At 42.5% G+C, this 12,513-nt stretch overlaps 1 protein-coding gene across 1 annotated transcript in view; it reads left to right on the top strand.

Annotated features, from left to right (window-relative positions):
- The window catches only part of LOC126092259 (sodium-coupled monocarboxylate transporter 1-like), a 196,587-nt gene that overhangs the window by 161,463 nt on the left and 22,611 nt on the right, over positions 1-12,513 (top strand). Inside the window, exon 13 of the mRNA XM_049907769.1 lies at positions 11,382-11,566. Coding sequence (XP_049763726.1) covers positions 11,382-11,566 — 185 coding nt within the window. The remainder of the gene's footprint in view (positions 1-11,381; positions 11,567-12,513) is intronic.

Raw genomic sequence — 12,513 nt, 5'->3', positions numbered from 1 at the left:
CGAATATTACTGTGTAGTGTCTCCACAGCAGGCACCTGAAACTCCTAGTTAAATCCGCAGGACAGAACAGGTAGTTGGAATTGTGGAAAGGGGCCAAAACTGAGCGGCTGTCAGTTACACTCGAACAAATATAACTTTATTTAGTTGCCCAAACATTACGGCGCAAATTTCCGAGCTCAACTATCGACTGAATATGTCACACAATCTTATGGCTTAAGGGCACAACCTCTTTAATTTTTAGAACGGTTGAAGTCCCATGGTTTAAAACACAACTACAATAAATTTGCAAAAGGCTCAAAACGCAAGATTTTATCCTTAGATAGTATTTCAAATGAGGCTGAAGGCCCAAACAATCTAAGATTTGGCAAGTAAGGAATTTTAATTTTAAAGCGGCTGAAGGCTCACGATTTAAAAACACAACTACAATAAATTTTCAAAGGCAGAAGGCCCAAAGTTTTCTCCTTAAATAATTCTAAAAAATGGAGGCTGAAGGCCCAAACAATCTAAGACTTAACAATTAGGAATTTTACTTTTAAAATGGCTGAAGACCCATGATTCAAAACACAAGTACAATAAATTTTTACAAGGCAGAAAGTCCAAGGTTTTATCGTTAAGTAATTTTTTTAAAACGAGGCTGAAGGCCCAAGCAATCTACGATTTAACAAGTAAGGAATTTAAATTTTAAGACGGCTGAAGGCCCGTGATTGAAAAGACAGCTACAATAAATTTTCAAAAGGCAGAAGGCTCAAAGCTTTATCCAAAAATATTTTAAATGAGGCTGAAGGCCCAAACAATCTAAGACTTAACAAGTAAGGAATTTTAATTTTAAGACGGCTGAAAGCCCATGATCGAAAAACACAACTACAATGAATTTTCAAAAGGCAGAAGGCCCAAAGCTTTATAAAAAAATATTTGACAAGTAAGGAACTTTCAAAATTAAAACGGCTGAAGGCCCATTATTTAAAACCCAACTAAAAGCATACAAATTCAAACCATCGGCTATGAGCCATTAAAATACACAATCAAACATCAATAAGAGAAGGCAGTACAGCCAGCGACGCTCAGAAGTTTCCGGAGGTCTGTCTGCACTTGCAATATTAACATTCGCTTAGGGAAAACAGATAGTCGGCCCAACTATATCCGATCCGCCGGCAACCTAACCAAGAGACAGTCAATGGACCCACCGACAAGACGACTTGCTTTCCACCTGACCAGTGCACAAGGGACTCCAAAGCCAAAATGTAAAAGGCGTAGCCGCCCACACCCAAGTATGCATAAGCTGTCAAAACTACACACACGTGTTGGACAGCAACTACACAGTGAGGAAACGACACTACCTGAATTTTACGTCAGCGGCCAGGGCAGGTAACTGGAACACTCACGGCCACAAGACATAAAATTCCGCTGGTGCACTTGGACTTCAAATAACCAAAATACAGTTAAACTCTACCAGATGGTGGCCAAACTTTCTCCAACTCGAACACTCGCTGTAGATCAAGGGAATACCCACAACAGCCAACCATGAAAACAAACGGCACTATGTGAACAGACTGGCTTCGCTAATTAAATCACCACTCAAGTTTGATGTCCTGGGTCGGTGAGCCAGTAACCTCGTAGCAATCGGAACAGCTCCCACACCCTCGGACACTGTAGAGACCGCCAGTGGGCCCGGCCCACTGCGCCGCGCGGATATTTCCTGGCTGATCCTCACCAACCGACCGACTGCCGCACACCGGCTAGCTGGAAACTATAAGAATCAGACTAAAGATAGCACAAGGTGCGAATATAGATACACACCGCTGTTGCTACACGTAAAAAGAGGAAGAACCACGGCATAACAGCAGCAAACCAAACGCAGAGTAACAGTCAAGGTTTAAACTAATGCATAAGCTGGGGCCAGCGCGGATCAGCACCTGGTTCATGCATTCACGCTAATTGCTGTTCATCAGCGATGAAGACTGGAATTTCCGCGGAAATACCGCAACTAGACGTCCAGTGAGTGGCGAGAAGCGACCTTTTCAGAAGAATCACGTTTTATGCTTCATCATTCAGATGTAAAAAGACCCTACAACAATCACCATAAGGGTCCAGGCTGGGAGAACAGCGTCACAGTTTGCGGAACGTTTCCATAGCACCGCCTGGCGATCTCGTCATTCTGAAATGCTCAATATATTAACACAAATACGTTTTGCATCTATCGTGATGATGATGATGTTTGGTTTGTGGAGCGCTCAACTGCGTGGTTATCAGCGCCCGTACAATTACCCAATCTTTGCTCAGTCCAATTTCGCCACTTTCCTGGATGATGATGAAATGATGAGGACAACACAAACACCCAGTCATCTCGAGGCAGGTGAAAATCCCTGACCCCGCCGGGAATCGAACCCGGGATTGCATCTATCCTTGGGGAACATGTACACCTCTACATACAGTGTGTTTTTGCTCGGGACAATGACATCTATCTTAGGACAATGCAATTTGTCACACATCTTGCAATTTACAAGCACGGTATGAAGAGCACCATTATGAGTTTACCATACTCCCCTGGCCACTAAATTCCCCAGATAATCGAGAATGTGTGGGACAACCTCGATGGGGTTGTTCATGCCATGGATCCTCAACTGAGAAACCTAGCACAGCTGGCCATGGCACTGAAGATGGCATGGCTCCACATACCTGTTGGTATTTTCCACAACGCCATTGACTCTCTTCCTGTACGTATTGCGGTGGTCCATATTCCAAAACATGGTATTCAGGATTTTGACAGGTGGTCACGTTAATGTAACCGGACAGTGTATATTTATGTTCCTGCTTCACAGATCAGTCACAGCCAACCAATTAAGACGATTTTTGGATTCTCGGTTTTCTTAACCACTTCTTTCTTGAATGGATTATATTTCCTTAAGACTTGTCTGTGCCAGGGATCTGCTGTTGCATTATATAGCCATTCCACTTTAGATCGCTCTGTCTGCTTACTCCTGTGTGTTTTACAGTACTGACTGTTCTCAGCAGTCGTGTAAAACAACGGCACTGGATTTCTTCTCCTATGTATACATAACAGGTTACATTTATTTAGAACCAGTATGTGAAGCAGTCATCGAATATTATTTTGTAAACCACTTCTTTCGTGGATTAATTACGTTTCCTTAAGATATAGCTCAGCAAGGCACCTACATTTTCTTTATGTAGTCGTCCCCGTTTAGATTACTCCAGATACTGACTTCAAGTTATTTTTCGGTAATTATTGTTTCTAGCAGTACTGTAATAGAATAGTACTGCATTTCTCCTCCTATATATGCTCTATATGTTAATATCTGTGAAATAACAGTGTAAGAACAATAACAGTTTATAGTAATTTTTTCTTACGATCTATGGCACAATTAGGTGGTAATAGTCCACTCAGTACAGTTACTAAAACAAATTAACTAAATTCTCAAAGCTGTAGTTTTAATGATACATTTGTTAATGGCGAGAGTATTAGGAAAGATGGATTAATAGCATTCCAGAGCAATGATCAAATAAGCCTTGTAGCTGAAACTCTAATTATACATTGCTTAGCATAGCTGGCCTGCTCTTTTTCAGTAGCAGTCTATATCCTCCCGTTATGGCAGTTATTTTCACCATATACTCCAGTTTTAGTTCTCTCCTCCATTTTACAGTTTTGTTTAATATGGTGCAGTTTAAATCTGTTTGACACATTGATCTTCTTTCCTGAGACCTGTGGAGTAAGACTGTTTGTGGGAAAAATGATAACTTGGTAATAACTATATTTCATGGTATTGTGGAGAATAATATCCTAAAGCAAAACATAATACATAGCCCCAATATATTGCAACGTTTTTGATGACTGTGACCCGCAGTCTGAGATCAGCAGTCATACCTGCATATTACAACAGTCAATCTGATTTTGTTTTGTACAAATACTTCATCTCTATATCTCCAAAATACCTACTTATGGAGAAAATTTAGCAGCTTATATTTATTAAAGCATATATTTATTAAAGTATAAGCATCACTATCTTTTTACTGTTAGATGTCTCTCCCAGCGTACATTATGTCTCACCCAGGCAACTGCCAATATCATGATAGCCCCACAACGGTTAATATGTGATGCTGATGGAAGACAACACACTCGAGCGTAAATTCTTAGATGGTTCACTTAAAACTTTTTCTTCTTCTGCACTCAAGAAGTTAGTCAGCTGCTTGTTCTAGCTTCCCAGTTCGGTCCAACTTATACTATGTCCCCCTACAATCCTTAAGTTTGCTTGATGACACCGGTACTCGGATGTTATGAGTGCAGGCATGCTGTGTGAAGTTTTGGAGTCATAGATCTATATTCTGGACTATGTAGCACACATTTAAAACGTGTACTTCACATGAAGATGATGGGTACGAAACTCATTGAACAGTTGCGATTAGATTTTATCACTGCGAAAATTATTTTAGAATATTTTGGAATGAAAGCTTGGGTATTTTTGGAAAATTGGAAAAATTGTAGTATATAGCGCTGGGAGGTGGGAGTGCTTACAGAAAATATCATGGTCTCATTCATGTCAGTCACATAGTGTTATGCCAAAGTATCTTATGGCAACCATCATAGTCATATTGCCAGCCACTTTCTAAGTAGGATACCCCTGCTACATTCTCTCACTATGAGGTCTGGAATAAGAATGAAAAAGTAATAAAAGGAGGAGGCGAGGGGCTTGAGAAAAATTATTGTTAATTAATCTGATATTAAAATTTTTATCCTTACTTATGAAATAAGCACCTAATACCTGATCCCAAACAACTGTGTTCCTTTCACTATGGTGTACAGACCTTTAACGACGATTCTCATTCAATTCTAATAAAAAAAAAGTAGGGAGGGCAGAGGAACTTGATTCCTATTGCCCCTGAAGGATGTAATGCCATTATCTGTCCCAGAACTGGTGAAGTGGATGGGCGACATTCACTTGCAACGGCCTAAGATGTGTGAAACCATCATGTGTCAGACGGGACGAGGGTTCCCAGAAGTCTTATCAGTTCCCTTGGCGCACTAGAACAATGAACCTTCGTTCCAGAAGCCACACTGCCACACAACTTTTGAGTCGCAAGTCTTCTGTCTGGTTTCACGTGGTCTGACACAGCTTCCTCCCCTGTGTGGACCTTGTCACAGCAGAGTAGTACTTACATTCAATGCCGTCGATTATTTATTATATTCTACTGTCTTGCCCTAGAGATTTTGCCCACTGTGGCTCTCTCATCTATATATCTCATTATCACACTTCTTCTTCTAGTCTTAGGCCGGCCGGTGTGGCCGAGCGCTTCTAGGCGCTTAAGTCTGGAACCGTGCGACCGATACGGTCGCAGGTTCGAATCCTGCCTCGGGCATGGATTTGTGTGATGTCCTTAGGTTAGTTAGGTTTAAGTAGTTCTAAGTTCTAGGGGACTGATGACCTCAGATGTTCAGTCCCATAGTGCTCAGACCCATTTTCTTCTAGTCGGTATATTTAATGTATTCCTTTCCTTGCCTATTCTGAGAAGGACCATTCTTATCTTATCACTGCACCTAACTATTTTATAACACCAAACCTCAAACGCTTCGACAATCTTATTTTCCGATTTATCCACAGGCTATGATTCACTCCCATACAATGCTGTGATCCAGCCTTACATAACCAGAAATTTTTTCGTTAAATTGAGGCATATGTTTGATACTAGTAGATTTATTTTAGGGAGAAATGCCTTCTTTGCCTGTGCTAGTCTGCTTTTTATGTCATACATGCTCTGCTCGGCATGCATTATTTTGCTTGCGAGTAAGCCACACCTACTAAGTGGTTCCAAATTTTATTGTTAAGTTTGTCGCTAATCTCGCAAGTGTTAACTGTCATTATTTTCGTTTTTCTTTAGTTTGTTCCCAAATCATATTCTGCGCTCGTTTCATAGTAGATTCCATGCAACAGGTTTCATAATTCTTCGCCATTTCAACACAGGATAGTACATCATCAGTGATGTCCTTTTGCACTGAATTTTAATCTCACTTCTGAACATATCTTTTATTTTACTCACTGCTTCGTTCGTTGATGTGCAGGTTGAGGAGGATTAGATTATACTTATCACTCAGTTTCTCACGTCCATCGTATGAAGAAATAACTATGTGTGCTTCTCGTTGAAGCACTATAAGACGCAGCTGCGCCTTCATCACCAGCCACATACTTCTGTTTGTCAGACGCACAGGGTCTGCCGTGCTGCAGATCATCGGCCGCGCAACACGAAGTGGTAGATGAGTTTCAAAATACAGGTTTATTAAACACTGACCATGGTTTTCAGAGTTTTAAAACTATCTTCTTCAGAAGGTTATGTAGAATCACATAGTGTGGCAGAAGTTGACTCTGTCTAGTGCATGTGCGTGTCGTCCCCTTAATCATGATTTAGAATACGTGATATAAAAGTAATAGCTGTCCACTATGGAGGTTTGGCTTTCTCTTCTGTTCTGCTTCCCAGTGGATGTTCCTAGTTCTTGACATCATCTGTCATACGAGGGCAGTAACAATAACACAAAAACACGACATGGAAGCTGTAATACTTTCTCTGTTTTCCTCCAGTTCACTCTATCATATTTCACCCAGTAACAAATATTTTATTGGAACTTGGAATTAAATTTGTTTTCAGATAAGTTAAAGATTAAATTTTTTCCCTTTGAACGCCCTCCATGTCTTCTGGTGGACGGAGCAAACAAAATTTCCTTATGAAACTTCCTGGCAGATTAAAACTGTGTGCCCGACCGAGACTCGAACTCGGGACCTTTGCCTCGAGTCTCGGTCGGGCACACAGTTTTAATCTGCCAGGAAGTTTCACATCAGCGCACACTCCGCTGCAGAGTGAAAATCTCATTCTGGAAAATTTCCTTATATTCATATATACGAAATTATGATATTATAAAAGCACCACCATTCTACAGTGACGCATCGTCAAAAAATTGATTTATCGAACATCCTCGTATCCAGATATTTCTTCCCTGAAAGTCCGCCTACGATTCATACATCATTTATGATACCGAAGGGCCTACGCTATTGAAACGTGGACAATAAACGGTACAGACCTGAAGAGAATAATAGCCTGTGAAATATAGTGCTACAAAAGAATGCTGAAAATTAGGCACATAAACTGGATAAGTAGGGTAGCGTGTTCTGCCACTGATACAGGCAAAACTTTCCAAAAAATGATACCCCAGTTTGTTCATAAGACAACCATACCTATCATAAATGTTCCTACTGTTAGTTATGATACCACTGTTTAGGAATAGTTTGTCATAATTTTTCCATTATCAGCTTCAATTTGGCAGTAAAAATAATTTTTACAAACAGCACTTTCAGGATGAAAATAAATTTGCACGCAGCTCTACAACGCTCGCCACACTTATGCAAGTGTTGACTCAGTAGCGCCAAATTCGTGTTACGTGCACAAAAAACTAACTTCGCGCTATTTGTTGAATTATTCATTATTGTCGTATTTATTGTATGGAGATAATTACTAAGCAGTCAGTATAATCCTTAGTATGATACGCTCCATGCCCAAAAGTGAATGTCGCCTGTGTCCCAGCCCCCAGCCTCACAGCGGTGTACCATGAGTTGCCACCCTTACCATACGACAGCAATCCAACCGGCAGAGACGAAACTTTCAGCAGTAATTTCACTGCTGGAAAAGAAAACCCTCCAATCAGAAAAGGAATAAGCCAAACTCAGGACAGTCAGAAGGCTATACCTATGAGCAAAGGTGTGGAAAGCGCACATAAAAGATGCAGACATCTCTTTGATGAGTGACAGTAGCGTGGATGATGTCGATCTCTTTGGAGAACCGACAGTAGATCCTATTTTATTGACAAATCCGTTATATGTTGGTGGAAGAGTTACATCTTGGCTAAATTTATCGGATGAAGGAGGAATTCATACAGCTACAGATATGTCTGCACCACATAAATAATACTGGAAAACGACCTAGAAATTATGTCTCTAAATTCTGTGTAAATAAACGAAAGAGTCTTTCAGGTTGTTAGATGATCCAGGGATTGTCACCCATGGAGAGTCAAATGAGATGTGAGGACAACAGTAGATTTGTTTAATTAACTTCTTCTTTCCAGCCCTCGGCTGTAGTAGGTCAGGAACAGCTTGGTGAAGGTGTCCAGTTGCCTCTCATGTGAAACAATAGACGTCCAGCATCGCTGACAGTGCAAAGAGCGGGGCCAAGCACGGCGTCACTCGAATACCACCGTCTGGCTGTGACCGTGACGACAGTGCAGCAGTGCAGCTGACCGTTCCATGAGGGTGGCCGTGACTTCACTCCAGCGAGCGAGCAGCTCTCTGCTCTAGTGGCGGCTGCTTTCGTGATACAGCGCACACCGCCCTGTCCCGTGATCAAACAGTGGATGTCATACCAGGTGCCATAGGCTCGTGGTGCAGGCTGTGATACTGAGATGAGAATATTTTAGTACACGAATAACTGAGTGCTTATACGCTCCAGACTATGTTCATTCAGGGCTTAAGACACGTGCTCTAAACACTTCTGTGGTGGCAAGTGAGAAAAGGCTTCCGCCCTTCCATTAGAGTATTGGAGCATTGGCTGTTGCTGTACAGCACCCAGCTGGCTCTGCTTGGCACCGCCTGAGGGCTGTGTTTCGCTTCGCAACGCATAACACTTGCGTGCCTGCGGCTGGCTATGTTGCAACTCACTTCCGCTCTGTCGTACTTTCTGACCAAATACGGTCGATAAGCTAGAGGTTAAATGAAAAAGACATTTCTGTTATTAATAACAGAGATGTGATAGGACAGTTGCCTATATCTCAAGTTGCTTCAGGTGTGGAAAGTATCTAACGAGAAACTTACTTCGTGCAGACCTGTTGATGTTCATCAAAAAACGTATAAGATAGTGATTCTCTTCGCGCATCACTTATTTTTGTATCAGCGTCACTGTATTAAGTATAACTGTAAATAGTTAACTTTATACAATTAAAAATAGGAAAAACGAGTAAAGAATTTCAATAGGTCTCTCCAATGTACGTTTCACGCCACAAATTTCTTATAAATATCCCTCCCCATCCGCACCCCCCCCCCCCCCCCCCAAGACAAAAAACCGCAGTTATACGTATTTATCGTTTTGTGTGGTCTCGACCTCATTTTTAAGACCTCAATCTTATATCTACAATGTACACTATATAACAATATTACATGTGTATCATATTTTGGACAAGGCGTATCATATTTAAGAATTTCAGTCCGAAAAGTGATACACTGTCTTTATTTTTTCTAGTCTACATTCGTTAACTATGAAAAGTTAAATAGATTGCCGTTTCAAATCAACTTATATTCACTAACATCTAAATTTTTTCCTTACAGTTAATCCTTTCTTTCAAAGACACATACGAATTTTGTGATTTTGTATCACATTTAGGTTACCTTGCCCTAACGGAAATATATTAAATCTGATTGCAGAGAAAGGAGTTATATGGTATAACATGACTGCAAGGAACGAAAGGCTGATAGGGCACATCCTGAAGCATCGAGGAGTAGTTAATTGGGTAGTGGAGGGAAGTATGTGCTGTCTTCAGAATTTCGAAGATTTTATAATCTGCCTGCATGAGTAGCTGCGTGCGCTAAAACGCGCTGCCGTTGTGACATAAGGACATAGAGCAGCCCTGGATCGAATCCATCTCGTGGGCTGGTGAGTCAGCCAGACTGGGTGTCGTTTTTAGGTGAGTTATCACATACAACTCGGTAAATACTGCGCTGGTAACCACTTTGTGTCTCAGTTACACTTTATGCAAACATTTAGACAACGTTGAAACACTTAAACACGAGATCTACACTGTATACAGATAGATGAGGAAAAGGAAATTCTTTTTGGGGCATTGGTGGATTCAGGAAGAGCATCTGGCCACCAAATGCAGTTACATTGAGAAAATCTGTATAACAATGCCGAACTTGTAGACAAACGGGAACAGCAACTGGAAAAGAAATACGAGGGCTGTTCAGAAAGTAAGTTCCGATCGGTCGCACAATGGAAATCACAGTGAAAATCAGAAACATAGTATTTGCAAGAGTTAGCTACACTTCCCAGATACTTCTCCACATAGTCGCCGTTCCGACTTAGACATTTGTCGGAGCGTCATATCAAATTTCCAACACCATCATCATAGAAGGCAGCCCCCTGTGCTTTCCGATAATTCTCTACGCTGGTCTAAAGCGCGTAGCCTGCGCCCAAGTGTTGTCTTCGTATCCAGCGTTTCATGTGAACAGAGATGATACTCAGGTCGAACCAATTAGGGCTGTGTTGTGGGTGACCGAACATTTCCCAACGAAAAGGCTGCGGGAGCGTCTTCACTGCTCCTGCATAGTGCGGCTGAGAACTGCCATGGAGAAGGAAGTGCGTGGCAGTTGTGTTAGGTGAGTTGCATCCGTTAAGGTGTGGCCTCTTAGCGGGTCCTCTTGTCGGGAGACATCGTTGTTCTAGTCACCTTTACTCGCTCACAGTGCGCACACAACTGAAAAGAGCGTCTTGATGCGATCGACGGTCATACTACAGACGCTACCCAATACATCTGTGCAAAGCTTCATCGGGTTTTCACTGTGGTGCCCATTTCGTGACCGATCGGAACTTACTTTCTGGACAACCCTCGTATTACAGTCAACATTATCAAACACGTTCTCTAAATCTACAGATGCTATAAATGACTTCTACGCTAAGCTGTAGTGCCAGTATCGCTTTCTTGTTCTTGCATTTCTCGGAATCCAAGTGAACTGACCTGAGGTCGACATTTACCAACCTTTTGATTCTTCTGTAAATAATTCCTGTTAGTATTTTGCATCAATGTTTTAAATTGACGGTTCGTTAATATTCATACCTGAATAAAATTTACAAGCCAAATAACTTCAAATAAAACACTCGAGCTTTCGACAGCTGTCTCCGTCATCGTCGTCAGCAATAAAAGACAACTGACTACCGGGACTGGCACAGTTTCGCGCTTACAAAAGCGCGACTAAAGCGTCTGTAACCTTCCAGTGAAGGTCGATCATGCGCGGAAAGGCGAGTTGGGCAGCTCGTAGCAGCTCCAGTATGCCGCAGGACCGATGACGTCAGATGGTGACAAGGGCTGGCGCCACGTTTGAAACTTTCGCTCCCGCCTCCCTACAAGAATCAATTTAATTCACGCCTACCACCGCGAAAGACTACAATGGCACAAATATTCACGTGTCAGCATCTGGCTTTTTGTTGACAACTTAGAAAATGTTTTGAATAAAGCTCTGCTTTCTTTTCAGTCTTGCTGATCTTAGTGTAAGAGACGAAGAACGCATGGCTGGGTAGTTGGCACGCAATAACAACTTCTTCAGTTAGCGATGTATGCGCAGGGAGCTCTGGCGGGCGGCTTGACCAGCGTAGCGGTGATGTCGTGGCTGATCCTGGGCGGTCAGGCGTACCAGGCGAGCGGCGACATCCGCTTCGCCACCAAGACCCTCTCCACTGACGGCTGCCGCTACGCTTTCGACCGCGTCCACAACGGCTCTGTCGCCGTCACAGTCGACTATCAGAACAGGTGAGTGGAACAGCAGGGTCCTGTCGGTCCAGTGTAGGAAATAAATTTAGGGATTAACAACGAGGATGGGTGCCGTGTAAAACTTAAATAATAGTGTAACCTCAAAAAGACGCCCGATATTGCGCACATAATAAGTTAAGTCGGTTGTTAGACAGGGGATAGTAAGGATGATACAAGATTTAGAATACTGTGAAATCTCGCTTGTCATTAATCACGATGTCTGCCCCTGGTAGCTGAGTGGTCAGCCCGACGGAATGCCATGCCTAACGGCCCGGGTTCGATTCCCGACTGGGTCGGAGATTTTCTCCGCTCAGGGACTGGCTGTTGTGTTGTCCTTATCATCATCATTTCTTGCCCATCGACATGCAAGTCGCCGTAGTGGTGTCAACTCGAAAGACTTGCACCAGGCGAACGGTCTACCCGACGTGAAGCCCTAGCCACACGGCATTTCCATTTCCATTAATCACGATTTCCGGATCACCCAGATCGTTTGTTTTAGTACATTAACACCTCTGAAAGGAATAACGGCAACAGTCGACGATGAAAATCATTGAATGAAAATGAGCCGACCGCCATACACCGAACCTGGTACAAGCCAACACTGAGCTATACTGTGCTGTAATGCCCCTGTTTGTTGTGGGCGAGAAATGACAAATGATTCAAATGGCTCTAAGCACTATGGGACTTAACATCTGAGGTCATCAGTCCCCTAGAATTTAGAGCTATTTAAACCTATCTAACCTAAGGACATCACACACATCCATGCCCGAGGTAGGATTCGAACCTGCGACCGTAGCGGTTGCGCGGCCACAGCGGCCGGCGAGAAATGGCATCAAGAAAAAGAAGATACTAGCGGTCGTGCCAAAAATATTAGATACACCGCGTGGAATGGATAAAGGACATTTGCTGAAAGACATTATTGCTGTTTGAATTTCAATGGTGTTAGG

The sequence above is a fragment of the Schistocerca cancellata genome, chromosome 7 (assembly GCF_023864275.1).
Source record: "Schistocerca cancellata isolate TAMUIC-IGC-003103 chromosome 7, iqSchCanc2.1, whole genome shotgun sequence".
Lineage (NCBI taxonomy): Eukaryota > Metazoa > Arthropoda > Insecta > Orthoptera > Acrididae > Schistocerca > Schistocerca cancellata.
This window is presented reverse-complemented; position numbering and strand designations above follow the sequence as displayed.